Source organism: Mesocricetus auratus, unplaced genomic scaffold (assembly GCF_017639785.1).
Source record: "Mesocricetus auratus isolate SY011 unplaced genomic scaffold, BCM_Maur_2.0 Super-Scaffold_100003, whole genome shotgun sequence".
Taxonomy (NCBI): Eukaryota; Metazoa; Chordata; class Mammalia; order Rodentia; family Cricetidae; genus Mesocricetus; species Mesocricetus auratus.
Window position 1 is genome coordinate 22,926,489 of NW_024429188.1, and position 15,594 is coordinate 22,942,082.

At 34.7% G+C, this 15,594-nt stretch overlaps 1 protein-coding gene across 5 annotated transcripts in view; it reads left to right on the top strand.

The window, feature by feature from the left end:
* The window catches only part of Cnksr2 (connector enhancer of kinase suppressor of Ras 2), a 222,923-nt gene that overhangs the window by 155,380 nt on the left and 51,949 nt on the right, over nucleotides 1–15,594 (top strand). For all 5 annotated transcript variants that reach the window (XM_005074247.4, XM_021229609.2, XM_005074246.4 and 2 more), the window contains 2 exons: nucleotides 13,251–13,299; nucleotides 13,623–13,795. In XM_005074247.4, coding sequence (XP_005074304.1) covers nucleotides 13,251–13,299; nucleotides 13,623–13,795 — 222 coding nt within the window. The remainder of the gene's footprint in view (nucleotides 1–13,250; nucleotides 13,300–13,622; nucleotides 13,796–15,594) is intronic.

Genomic DNA, 15,594 nt, shown 5'->3' on the forward strand with positions numbered 1-15,594 from the left:
GACTTAAATTACCAAAGTTAGGAATGAAAATGTATACATTACTACAGGCCTAATTGGCACTAAACCCCAAGTGATAGAAGTGCTTGTAACCCTAGTATTTGGGAAGCTGAGACAGGAGAACCACAAGTTTGAGGTTAGCTTGGGCTACGTATTGAGATCCTATCTCAAAAAATTTTTTATATTGGTTGAGTTTAGGGTTAGCCAGTTTCACTTTATTGTTTTGTGGGTTTTTTAAGTGTTGCAAATATGGTCAAAGTACTTTGATTTAATGTAATTCCTAGGAAACTGGCTAAATTACTAAAATGTATTAATCTTTAAAATGTGTAAATATCTTAAATTCTTTCAGTTTGTTTGTCAGTTTCACATTTGAACAAATGTGAGTCTTATTTTGCTAGTTACTGATTAATGACTGCCAGGAAGCAAAATGCAGACTTTGGTTTAATCATTAAGGGACCATATAAAACAGAACACAGAATAATTTAATTTAGGAATTCAATCAATTTAAATTTATTAAACTAAAAACTTACTACAAATTCCTTGCTGCCCTCAGTGGGGAGGGGAACAAATTACAAAATGGATCCCCTTGCCTTGGTTACTAATGTCAGTCACTGCAAAGTCTTTGAAGACATACTTGGCTGGAGTAGCTTTGATCACAGAGCTTTTAAAAGCCTCATTTCCTTGTATCTTATAGACCTGTGTCTCTTACCTTTATACCATCAGGAAACTAGTAAAATTACCTTACCCTCTGAACTCTGTGAAAAGTCTATTATGATTATAGGACCATGACTTATAGTACACCCTTTTCTTACTAAATTCTTAAATGCACACTGATGGTTTCAGTACCCTCAAACTTCACAAAAGTGATTTGTGGCTTTCTGAGGAATAAAGTGGTTTGTGGCTTTTTGAGGAATTTGTCTAATTCCTCTGAGACTTTATTATTGTTTAATATCAATTACACTCTTTTATTCCCATGTCTGCAAAATTTGAGTCTTCTTTCCTTAAATTTTAATTACTTGTTATGTGTCCAAATCTTAATGTACTTTCCTCTTAATGAACTATATTAAGGCATAATTATTGATGACTATTACATTTTAGTTTCTTGAAGATTGTTTTTAAAGAACATTGTTTCAGAAAACATTGATATGAAACTGGAGAGATGACTCTGTGCTTAAGAGCACTAACTGTCCTTTCAGAGGACCTCAGTTCAAGTCCCAGTATCCACATGGCAGCTCACACCTGTCTATAACTCCAAGATCTGACACCCTCACAGACATACATGCCAGAAAAATGCCAACATATATAAAATAATAATCAATAAATTATTTTTAAAAAGAAAAAAAGCAAACATTGATACGAATACTGTAAACCAAACTTGGGTCCTCTGGAAGGCAAGTGCACTAAACCTATCCTGTCCAGGGTTTCTTTTTTTTTACTCTTAATATCAACTTTTACTATACAGTGAAGTCTGAAAGGGTAGAAGATTATGAAATATCTCTCAATGAGTTGATTGTAGGTGGTGACTTTTAAAACTTTTTAAATTTATATCTGATTTTGATCTCATGCTTTCTTTTAAAAGTATTTCTGGTAAGGAAAAACTCCAGAGCAAAAAAAAAATAATAAACCCTCACACAATTGGTACATATAGTTGCATTTTAAATAGTTATTTTAGAAATTTTGGATAGTGTTTATGGCAGCAGTTATTCCAGGGTAAGAGTTTGACATAAGCATACTTTTATCCATTAAGGAATTAAGATAAAAGCTAGCTTTCTTGAAACAAAGTCAATTGACAGAAAGCAATTCTATGATGGTAAACTGTCTGCATTATCATCGGAAAATACATTTAATCAGGAAAAGTTGTTTGATCTCAGATTCTTTTCCAAACAAAGCCATGAAGTCAGTAGTAAGAAAAGCTTTTCAATAACTCTGATTCAGCTATATCGTTGTTAATAAAATTCACCAAACCACAATTCACTTGAGATACTTAGATTCTGTGCATTCCTACTAGAAGTGATTTGATTTTATTGCTCCTTTCTTCTTTTTATATATGACTTCTTGTCATTTGATTCTAGGTATCAAATCTCTTTATGATCCTTTGTCACAAAAGATTGGCAAGCCTACTTTCTCTGATATCTATATGTTAACAGTTTCTGCCAGACAGAAATGTTAAGAGCAGTAGATGCTGCATTTCTGCTTTGTACCTTTTAAAGACTTTCCTTCTTTGTTTCAAGTACAAACTCTATGTTAATTGTACATATCAGTCAGATACCCAAAAATAACTGTACCTAATATAGCTGGTGTTAGGTTATTTCCATATATGGTGGAGATTAAACAGTGCTTTTTTAAGTACCATCTAGTTCTTGCTATTGAAACAGGTGCATATAAATCCTAAATCATCAGTAATTAAATTTATATGGATGACTAATTAATTACCTGCTATTCAGTTACGGATGACATTCGAATAAAGTTAATAGTCTATGAAATATTCTGAGAGAATCTGATTCATATCTTGATCTTGTACATAAGAAAATTAAAGTCACTAATACTTCAATGACTTGACAACAGTCATAGAACTGGAGTAGTGATTACAATATGGGTAATTATAAGTCAAGTCTCCTGGTTCCTTCTAAAGTATTGCTCCATTGGTACTGTGCATTCCATTTATAATGAAAAAATGAATATCCTCAGTTATCACCTCAGCTACATACTGAAAATAGATTTAAGGGGCTAAGGATAAGAATTGAAGTACGGGGATAAGATAGGATAGGGCCAATTCAAATGAGAAGGTAGAATAGCTTAACCCTATATACTAAAGTAAAAGTAGTGAGCAGAATTACACTCTGGATATGTTTTGAAAATAAGTAGACAGGGTGTACTGATGGACTATCTGTGAAATCCTGTAATTTACAGCCTATACCACAGTTCCCACACACACTCGGGTGTTACAGTAACTGCTTGATTTGTATTTTTGACAGATACTGTGTGAGGACTGAGTAGTCAGTAGTGACCAAAGCAGATGGTTTCTGCCTTAATAGACAGTACTACAGGAGGCAAAAAATCATACTTTCTTCATTCTTGTATTAGCATGGGGCTTTCAAACTGCAGATTTCACTTTACACTGTTAATAGGTTTGAGATAAAACACGACTACAGTCTCATACCTGTCTTCTTTGACTGAGCTTTGTGGCCTTTCAAACCTTAAGTTCTGTCTCATTTGCAAAACTGAGGTGTTAACATGACCCTTCATGTTGTGATATTATAAGTGTAAATCATCCTTTCTGATCTACAGAGCACTATGACTTTCTAAGTAAATTGATGCATCATAAAATTAGAGACAAGTGTTACTGATTTAAATGATCTCCACTAACATGTGGTTACCTTTTTCTGTTGTGTAGAACCCTTTCTTTCCACGTAGCTGTGACCTTGTATCACATGTCAGGAAGCATTCATAGATGCCTTGTATCATTTTGTAACGTTTGCGACATTTTCGTTCTCCTTTAAATGGCTACTGTGATTACAGAGTACTTACTTTCGAGGCTGTAAGTAATGCATGTGGTAGGAGCAAAGAGTTGACATGGGACTGAATTTTACTCTGCCCTTATTCATGTGATCCTGAGTGAGCAGTCTATACATTCTACACCTCAGTTTTCTCCTTACTAGAGTGTGAATGACAAACTCTTTACAATTGTGTTTGCTGTTGCTGCTGTTGTTTTGGTTTAGCTTTTGATAAGAATGAAAATTGATAAATTACATCAAGTTCTCAATACTGTACCTAACACAATAATACCTGAGTAAATGATGGTATCTATTTTCCAAGGGTAGTAATTCTTTTTAGCATGTATTAATCACTCCCCTTGTCTATATCCTTCTCCATACAACTCTAATAAGTAAAAGGAAGAGTCACCTAATATAGGATATTGCATAAGATTCAGTCACATTCTTTCCTACCTAAGCTGGGAAACAGATAATTCTTAATAATCATTGACTGTGCCTAATATAAGCAGTATGAAGGGATGTAGACTCATTTAAACTATCATTTTATCCCTATCTGACTCTTTTTGATTATGTTTTCAAAGCATGAATTTTGAGTCAATGTGAATATCAATAAAAACTCAAGTTCATGAAAAGCCAAGAGCTACCTAACCCAACTGAAATGAAACATTTACTGTTACTCCCCTCTATTCCAAGTTTTTTTATTTCATGTAGTACATTAGGAAAAATATCACCACCAGCAAAAAAACAGTTAAGTTCTGTGCCGTTTCTTGCAAATAGATTTTTTATGTAACATTTAGTGCTATTAGCACATACGCCACATCACATTTACTCTCTCTTTTACTGCCAAAATATAATAATTAGATAGCAAGAGATAAAGTGTTTTACTTTCTAAAATATTTAAGACTTCAAATAATTTTGTTTATTTGTTTATTTGAAAAATTAAATATGTAGAAGCAGCTGTCATTTATCCCAAGTACTTCAAATTGCTAAGCACCTTCTTGTCTTATGTAGAAGAAGGGATGCTATTGGTTTGCCTAGTCACTGAAGAAATCTTAGAACTTTGTGGAAAATTAGAGTGAAAGAAAGTTGCTATATTGCAACAAGAGAGTATTTTGATTGCAAATTTTTCCATAAGTGCAGTAATTTGCAACTTGAGAAGAATTTAATAGTAGCTGAGCTTTCAAAATGTAACACAGAAACTGTCATTTTCTTCTACAATTAAAATAAGTGCTTCTGAAATTTTCAGGATAAGAATGACCCAAATTACCACCCCCCACTTCTTCATCCAAAAGACGGGAGAATGGAGTTTGAAGAGAACATCTGTGGGCAAATGAAAAACAAATGGTCTTTTCAGGCAAATGTCTGAAAGGGGATCGTTTATAGCCAAACAGAATCCTATTGCATGCATCACCATGGTTAAGAAGAGGATCAACAATACTTTCATAATAGCTTTTTTATTTTAGCACATTCTATTTTTTTGGATAGAACTACAATTTCAACACATCCATTCCTAATTCATCATATAATTATTTGCATAAATATCTTTTGATACAGATTTAATCTACCTTGGTCAACCACATCTTGACTCTAGTATGTTAAATGCTCTAAAACAATTTCAGTGCAAATAATGCTAAAGAAGACTTTATAAAAAAGAATTTTGTTACGTCCCCAAAGGAATGCTCTACTAAAAAAACGTATTTCAGGGATATGTTACACACATGCATTACTGAACAGGAAACAACTGGTTTGTTGCCTACCCACTACCCAATAACTTTTTAGGTTAAAATAAACAGCTAGGTAAGATTGTATCATGGGCTCTTTGCTGGTGTTTTTGCTCAATAGTTATTCACTCACAACCTGTAATTCAGTTTCTCTATATTAGGCCCTGTAATGGGCATAAGACAAAGCAGTGTATAAAACAGAATTCTTCTTTATGGGAATTCATATTTGGAAGGAAGTCTGCAATAACTAAGAAACATAAGTATATTTGAATGTTAAATGGAAAGAAGAAAATCAAATGGAGTGTTGACTGAAGGAAGACTAACAATTTTATATAAAGAATGCTGAAATTACTTTAAAAGTAAACATCTGAGGAATTACTTTAAGGAGGTCTAGAGTAGGCCATAATATCATCTGGGTAAAGGAACATTGAGGTAGCCCCAAGAGTGACGTCTGTGAGATAGACCTGCACTTAGGCCACTATGGTAAATGTAAAAGTAATGTTAAAAAGTACTAAGGGAACAGATCATGTAAGGCCTTCAGGATTGCAAAAGAATATTAATGTGTAGTCACAATGAGAAATCATTAGAGGTTATTTATTGCATATAGGAATTGTGATGTTCTGAACATTTTAATAGGATCATGCTGATTCTTTTATTAAAATTGGAGAGATTAAAAATAGAAGGTCCCATTTATTAATTGTCAATCTCAGTGTTTGTGCTATTGGTGTTATGTTCAAGAAGCAGTCTCCTGTACCAATTCATTGAAGAGTATCTCCCACTTTCTCTTCTAAGAGGTTCAGTGTGGCTGGATTTATGTTGAGGTCTTTGATCCATTTGGACTTAAGTTCTGTGCAAGGCGATAGACATGGATCTATCTGCAGTCTTCTGCATGCCAATATCCAGTTATGCCAGCACCATTTTTTGAAGATGCTATCTTTTTTCCATTGTACATGTATGGATTAATATCAGGGTGTTCAATTCAATTTCATTGGTCTACCTGTCTGTTTTTGTGCCAATACCGCTCTTTTCAGGACTATAGGTCTATAATAGAGCTTGAAGTCAGGGATGGTGATGCCTCCGGACGTTGCTTTGTTGAATAGGGTTGTTTTGGCTATCCTGGGTCTTTTGTTTATCCATATAAAGTTGATTATTGTTCTTTCAAGGTCTGTGAAGAATTGTGCTGGGATTTTAATGGGAATTGCATTGAATCTGCATGAAAGTTTGATTCTTGATAATTTCTCCCCAATTGATACACCTTGAGTTTTGATTCCCAGTTTGCTTTTGAGTTCTTGAGCATCTTGGAGTTCTTTCGAACCTTCTGGGGCAGCTTTGTCTTTTGGAGTACTGTTGATCTCTTTGGGCTAGTATCACTTGATTTGTTTATTTATTTATTTACTTATTTATGTACATGAGTGTTTTGCTGTATGTATACATATACAGTGTGCGTGTGCATGCCTGGTACCCTTGGAAGTCAGAAGAGTGTCATAATCCCTGAAAAAGTAGTTATGGATGGTTGTGAGCTACCATGTGAGTGCTGGAAACCAGACCCAGGATCTTCACATGTATAACAAATGCTCTTAACCACTGAGCCATGTCTCCAATCCCAAAGATTATTATAGTAAAGTAGAAAAACACAGTAACCACTGTGAAAGAGAGCTCTTGGGGGCATTAGAGGTAGGGAAAGAGACAGTGCTGTAGTCAAAGGCTTCAGGGGAGGCATGCTTAAGACTCTTTTGTCTTGAGTTTCCTTTTTCCCTTCAGAGACCTGTGTATTTTAATCCCCCTCATAGGATTCTCTCAGCTCTATGAGGAATCTTGGATTGATTTCTTCAAGCTGTGAGGCCTGTCTTTCTAGAGTTTCCAGCATCTTAAAGGCCAAGCCTATATTCTAATAATAATCTCATTTGTTGGCCTGTCCTTGTTGATTTGAAAGGATTTTTAAAAAGCAAATTTAGCAATCTGTTGAACAATTTGTGGTGTCATCCACATGACAGGAACATTTGAGGATTCTTATTGAGCCATTGGCTTCTGTTGAATCATTTGAGACAGAGAAACAAGGGTGTTGATCACTACTATAATTTAAAAGTATTCCTTACTACCTTGGTACACTGTAGAGAGAGCTGTAGCTAACTAGTCTTTTATAAATGTGGGATAGTTTCTGAGATGGCAATGGGGAAAAAAGTCTCTGTACCGGGAACTTCTGAAATTAGCTATTTGGACAGTTTATTTCCTTTGATGGTGATAATTTTGCTTCTCGTGCCTTTTTTAAAATGTATATGAAGGTGTTTGTGATTTGGGAACTAGTAAGTGCAAATAATTCTGTGCCTGTTTCTGAAAATGTGAGGATTTAGATACAAGTTGAATTTGAGACAAAAAAGAATTGGTTTTACTGGACTTTGCCTCTAGCAAGTTTACCTCAAATGCCAATTAGCTTACTTTTGATTGCTTGGGTCTGACACTTTCAAATATTAATTTTAGAAACCGAGGCAGAGGAAAATTTGATTCAAAGATTTAGGAGAGATAACCTAAAATAATTTAAAATACCATTTCATTTAATCTTAGAACACATCTAAATATGACTCAAAAGGAAGCGTGAAGGCCATTAAGTTACAGAAAGGCAAAGTGGGCAGTCTCGGGAATAGAAGTCTGCACAAAGCCACATGGAGGAATGAGGGTTCCCAGGGGGTGAATAAGAATGTTCACTGTCCAGATTTTGATGATTCCCCCATGGAAGGCCTCACCCTTCATGGGGAGCAGAAGGGGGATGGAAGGGAGAGGGAACTGGGGTTGATATATAAAATAAGATTGTTTCTAATTTAAATTTTTAAAAAATGGAAAAAAAAGAATGTCCACTGTCAGCATAGACATGGTTGGGATTTTGTTAGTGTCTGAAGAAGAGGTAGAAAGAGGGAAAAAAGAAAGGTTAGTTTTAAATTGAATGTCACACAGGCATTCTTAACAGCATATATCTGTAGATCACTGCATTGAGCATGGGAATGGGTAGGGGACTACTATCTTTGAGATAGACTGGAGCATCATGTGTCCACATAGAACCAGTGATAAAACTCAGCCAAGGGAAAGTAGCTTTCTCTTAATAGGCTTTGGGCAAACTCTAATACCTCCTTTCACTGTCCTTTCATGTATTATTTTTGTTCTTGAGAAAGAACAACTGTGGAGCTTCTTTTATTTGTCTTTGTTGTCTAGGAAAATATGAGATGGGGTCCAAAGACGGATGTGAAGGAGGGGCGCATGCTTATTGACCTTCAAGCCTTCTAATGGCTATCTCCTATCCTGATTAACAGTTTGGTATAGATGTATGCTGCAAACTAATTAAGCTAAAACACTTCTGTTCACAAAGGGGCAATTTTGGAGTTACAGTTCATCGAATTCTTAACCTTGATATTCATGTCTGTAGATAGAATGATGTTAGGATATACATAGTGTACTGCATAACTTTGGCAAATAAAACATGATGAAAATGCCATTAACCATTTTTGTACATGTAAGGTTTTAAGGAAGTGCAATGGTTTTTAGGAGCGAGAGATAGCTCAATAGTTAAGAGTACTGTCTATTCTCCCAGAGGACTTAAGTTCAACTACCAGCACCCACCTGGCAATTAAGAAATGTAGGTAATCCAGTTCCAGGGTAGCCAACACCCACTTCTGACCTTGTTGGGTATATATGCACATGGTACCCAGACATACATGCAGACAAAATTTACTAATACACATAAAATAAAAAATAAATATTTTTAAAATACATGTAGTAATTATAGCTATGCATATGTAGTGTTGAAAAGGAAACAGAAAACGCTACTTACTGGAACCATCAAAAAGTTTAGTGCATGATAGATTATGATGAGATTTTGAAGAGAATTGGCTTTCAAGATGCTTTGAAAGGGAATCAATTTTTGGTGACCAATAAACATTATAAGCTTGTGTTTTAAACTCAGACACACACACACACACGAAAAGCAGAAAGGGAAAAATTATCTGATAATTGGGCACTAAAGCTTTGTATCTAGTAGAAAATGAGAACCTGAAACCAAATTGACCTTGGCAGTGTCCAGAAACTAATAATTGACTCTCTGGATGAAACTAGAAAGTCAAAGAGAGGTGGCTCCACATCTGTGATTTTGTTTTGCTAAAGATACAACCACTGACTAAAGTGAATTCCTGATGTTAACAGCATGCAATAACATACCTTTACTCAGAAACACGGATCGAGCCTCTTATACTGAACTGCATGAATGAAACAGTAGGCGATGTCATCAAAAAAAAGTCCTGGTTAGTTTCCAAAAGGATTCAAGGAATAGAGGCAGGAGACAGCAAAAGTCCTAGGCAAAAAAGAAAGAACTTTCTACTCAATCTAAAATTCTGGTGTACAATATAGTACTTAAGCAAGAGCAGTGAACTGACCAATCAGGTAATATGTTATACACTAAACGTAAATATGGCAAAATTACAAAAGCACTTAAATTTCAAAATAAAACACAAAATTCAAAGTCAGTTGCTGTTTTAGAGTCAGTACTAACAGGTTATTCTCAAAATGTAAAAATATTGTCAGTTAAATAAGTATAACAGATTAGATAAAGTTTAGATTGGATAAATTCAGAGAGAGTTAAATAGGAAGGGAAAAAGTAGAATTAATTTACTTAGGGACAATGGAGAATGATGAAAGGGAAAATGTGAAATACACATAGGTGATAAATTGGCACATGCCAACCTTCGTCTAGAGAAAAGAGAGCTGGTAAAGACAAAATTTAAAAGGAATAATAATTGAAAATATTCAGATTGAAAGAAATAATACAGCCTAATGAATGCCAAATAATATTAGAATTAATTATATTTTTGACAATGAAACTATAGAATATAAGTGAAGAGAAAATGATCTTAGAAGCTAACAAAAAACTAAGCATAGATTAAAATAGAGTAGATTTAGATGCCATTTTTAAATTTCATTTTACATTTCAACCAAAGTTCTCCCTCACACCCCTCCTCCCACCCCCCTCACCCTACCAGACCACCCCCATCCACTCCTCCCAACATGTAAGGGCTCCCAGGAGGAGTCAACAAAGTCTGGGACTTTAAGTTGGGGCAGGACCAAGTCCCTCTTCCCTGCATTAAGTTATCCCAACATAGGGAATGGGCTCCATCAAGCTAGCTCATGCACCAGGAATAGATCCTGGTCCTACTGCCAGGAGCCCTTCAGATAGTCCAAGCTTCACAACTGTGTCCCACATATAGAGGGCCCAGCTTGGTCACATGAAGGCTTCACAGCTGTCTGTCTAGAGTTCATGAGTTTCCCCGAACTTGGTTCAGCTCCCTCTAGATTTCTTTATCATGATCTCGACCTCCCTTGCTTTGGCTGGATTCCTAGAGCTCGGCTTGGTTGTAGATCTGTGTGTCTGGTTCCATCATTTACTGGATGAAGGCTCTATGATAATAGTTGGGGTACTCACCAATCTGACTATAGTTCAGGCATCCTCTCCACTATTACTAGGAGTCTTAGTTGGAGTTCTCCTTGTGGATTCTTGGGAATTAGCACCAGGTCTCGCTAAGCCCATAGTGGCTCCCTCTATCAAGATATCTCTTTCATTGCTGTCCCACTCTGTCCCCGCCCCCATCATCCCATTCCCTCATATTCTCATCCACTTTCCCCTCACCTTTAACTGCCACCCCCTCGCCCCTAGTTGACCCAGGAGATTTGAGTAGATATAGATGTCTTAAAAGCAGCAATAAATGCCAAAACATAAAATTTTCCAGTTGCTAATATGAAGCTTAGCATGGTGACTCATACCTAAAATACCAACAGTCAGGATGCTGAGACTAGAGGATCTAGAGTTTGAGGCCAGCCTGAGCTACCTAGTGAGACCCTTTTAAAAGTTACCATGCCCAGCCAAACTGTAACTCAAATGTATTTTTATAATTTTGAGCATAAAAATATAATTTAATACTCAGTCAGTTATGCAAGAGCCTCTAAGAGATATTTATTTTAGCATGAACCAGAAAAGTTTTACTTAAAGCAGTTAACCCTTTCATTTTAGAAACTATAAAGGTCATTTGAAAAATAAGGAAATAATCTCTCGTATTTACAAATTCATAAAACTTCTGATCTTTTCCTTCTTGAATGTGGATGAATTTGTATTGCATACCTGGACGTTCTTAGTTTTCAACCATATAGTACTCTGAAATCATGAACTTTATGAAAGTAATGAATATTTATAGGGAACGACAAGATTATCTTGGTGAAAGAAAACATGGAGAACATAAAACATTTTTATGTAAATTTTTAGAAAGACCTCGAGCCTCTAAGGAATATTAGACATAAAGCATAGGAGGAGGCCTCAGGCATAGCTTAGTAATAGGAAGCTTTCAAGTATGCATGGGGCTCTCTAAATAATCTAAAGAAAGAAGCATAAAATATATAACATTAAATAACCCAATTCTTACCAGCTGTAATTAATATTGATAGCTTCTTAAAAAATAGACATCATTCCATCTTTGTCATGTTCAAAGTAATGAGCTATAAAACTATAATGATTACTTGCATGAACACAAAAGGAAGAAACTGAATGAATTTCATTAAAACAATATATGGAAAATAATCATATGTAAATTAAGTATACTTAAATATACTTAAGCACACTAACCCGAATTACCATTATGCATAATGAGTTTTAACTTTTATGCTGTCTCTCAGAAAGTAATTGTGAATTTCTATAGTCATGATTCCTACAAAGGTTACTATGTTTATACATTTATATGTATTTGTATATATATACATACACTTATATGTATGTTTATATATATATGCATGCAACACAACACAAACAGACGTTTATGGTGCTTTGACATTTGGATGATTATATTTTTGGTTTATACTGTATTAAGAGATTATCTGATTCTTTATAGCTGGTGCCCATCCTTATGTACTAGATATTTATAAATCATACACACAACAAAAAATTATATAAATATATTATTTTAGGATCAAATATATTAAATAGTGCTATGCATTTATTATATAAATACACCAGAAAATTTTATATAATCAAAATTTATTTGACCATTATTCATTTATGTAGAAAAAGAAAAATCTATTATTCACAAGTGCATTCTCTGTTCTATCTTGGTTAGCTAATCATAATTAAGCTTATTATAGCAGTGAGCAATTTATATGTGTATCATCTGAGTAGAGCCAGTAAAGTCATTAATTGGAAGCTAGGTGAGTCGATTCAGTTTGATTTTTATTCCAAACATAGTAAACTGTTATATAGGTACTTAGTATTGAGTTGTTTAGCTAGTTATAAATAAATGCAGAGAATAGTGCACAGGAACCATTATAATGTCCCATGGAATGAAGGTAGGACAGAAATATGTAGATATGATCAGTGATTTAGATGACAATATTTTTTCATTGATAGGACAGTGGTATTGGACATTATAATCAACAAATATTAGAGGGATTGGCTGGGAGATGTTCAAAATACAGACATATAGTTGTAAGAGTTGATAGTTGAGAAGTGGGAAGGTCCCTATGACAGAAGCAGAGAAGAGAAACTGGGATTCTGACACCACTGACAAGATTAGTCACCAGTAATACTGATAAAAGTAGGCATGAGATTAAAATATTTATCAAAGTGCTTATAGATGTAGAGACTTAAAAGAGACAGAAATGAGAAAGACGTTTGCCTCCTGGTTTGTCAGATTATGAGAGAGTCAGATGAGGTATTGTGTTAGAAACAACAATTAGTCTCTCAAGGGAACCAGTTATGGGGGAGAGAACATATACTTTCACCAGTGTGTTTACCCTAAAATCTGTCAACAAAATAAGGATACTGATAGGTCTTCTCCTGCTTCATGGAAGATGAGAAAGTTAAGTAATCTGATTATGTTAACTTATTTTAAAATATTAATGGGGAGAAGTACTTCTCTAACCTAGGTTTAAGAGTCGTCATTCAGGTTGTGAGAGTCCTATGGTGCTTTGAATCACACTCTGCATATAAGGTAATAGTCTTCCCTATCTTTAATTTCAGACATTTCAACAGTCCTCTCTGCAGCACAAATCAAAGAAGAAAAACAAAGGTAATAAAAGAAATTGAACTTTTAACTTCCTCCTTTATACTGTGCTAATCATCAGCACATTTCATTAGTCTTCTCATTGCCTTGAAGCCAGTGTGCTTCGGGTCACTTACTATGCAGATACCTTTGATAACATATGGCCTCAGAGTCTTGAGATAAGAATTACGTATTTCCAATTATGCTGTCATCTATATGGAAGGAAGGCATCAAAGATCTCCCTATTATCTGTGATAACGCAACTAGAAAATGATAATTTTAAGATTATGAATTAATCTTTTGTCTTTATGCACTTTCCAAAATTAAGAATATTACCACTCTATCTTTAGGAGCTATCGCAGGCAAGAGCAAAAGACGAATTTCTTGCAAGGATCTTGGCCGTGGTGACTGTGAGGGATGGCTTTGGAAAAAGAAAGATGCAAAGAGCTATTTTTCACAGAAATGGAAGAAGTACTGGTTTGTCCTAAAGGATGCATCCCTATACTGGTATATTAATGAAGAGGTAAGGCAGAACACATTTGTATTCTCATTGGTTCATTATCTGTACCAAAAAGTGTTTGACATTTGCGCCATTTGATTTTAATTCGTATTCTCCCCAAGCCAATTCAGGATCCATATTCAGTATTCTGGAAGAACAGTTGCTCCATTTTTCTAATGTAGCAACATATATGAAACACAGTTAAAATATAGTGAAATTCTCTGTTTCTAAAGAGACCAAGCAACTAATGTAGTAGCTTTACTAAAAACAGAGATTTTTAAAACCTCTTACTCAAAGTTTTATAGGGTTTTTCTGTTTCTATTTGGAAGGGGGGGTCTACTTAGCAGCTTAAGCAAGTAAGTATTGTTTCAACTTATTTCAGTTTTCCTGAAGAAAAAATGAGCTAGTAGACTAATTTTTTTCTTTTTTTAAATTTAAATGAGAAACAAGCTTGCTTCACTTGTCAATCCCAGCTCCCTCTCACTCCCCCTCCTCCCCCACCCTCCTACCAGGCCCCGCAGCCCCCCACCCAATCCCCACTCTGATCCCCAGGGAGGGTGAGGCCCTCCAGGGGGGGATCTCCAGTAACTGTCATTTCATTCAGGGCAGGGCCTAGGCCCTCCCCCAAGAGTCCAGGCTGGGAGAGCATCCCTCATTTTTGATTGGGCACCCAAAGTCCATATGTATGCCAAGGATAAATAATTTTGAAATTAAATATCCATTATATTTGAGCAACTTGTTCTTATGACTTTTCTAGTTTTGTTTGGTATAATGTATTTGTATCGAGACAATCAATCATGCATCTCACCAAATGTGCCAAAGTTGGTTTTATTCATTGATTTTCCCCTGACATTGCTTTGACTTGTTTGCTATACCAATCTACTGCTTTATTATAATGTGTGTGTATGTGTGTAATTTTTATACCAATAGTACCCTAAGACATTAATCCATGTTATTTGAAGAGTGATTCTTTAAAGTTACCATAATGATTAGACCTTTGATTGTAGCATTCAATATCTAGAGAATATTATGTTCCCTGAACAATCTATTATGCTGCTGTCTTTTACCATGGGGCAAGAGTAGACTCAGAATTACACTAATTGAGAGACTGTGCTTAGTTCTTCATCTGCTTTCTTAGAAATGAATAAATAATGTCTGACAAAATGCTAAGTGTTCAAGTAATGTTCATCAATAAAAGACTTACTTGGGAGATCTTAATTTCCTATATGCTTATGTGAAAATATTGTTTTTGTTTTGATATTTTGTGGCAGTCATATAACGAAATAAAATAAAAATCTGTTTACACTATGTCTTGCTTACTATAGTAAGCAAATATACATGTTTATTTGATAGATATGCTAAATTCATGTGCTAATGAAATAGTATCAAAATTAAGTATCTGTTTTTCTATAAGTAAATCTATAAGGCAGTCTGTATATACTAAATCATATTTTATCTTTCAAACTACAAGGGTAAAACTCTTTTGTCCATTTTATTAAATAGTACCTTTATTTCAATCATTGGCAAGTTGTTATTACTATTATTCATATAAAGTTATAAATGAACAATTTTGTAGAACATATTTCCAGGAAAGCTTTACTATTATTTTACAGGAAATAGAGTATTTTATATGTTTCATCATTAAGATGAGATAATATTTTGAAATATTTCAAATTGTAAAATAAGGCTGTCAAAAGTAACGTAAGATAGAAGTCAATGGAAACATTTTCTTTAACCCATGATTGGTAAAAATATTTAAAGACAAAAATTTAGCACTGCTTCTGTATATAGCATACAAATTTCAGTTGTTACCTATAGCTCAA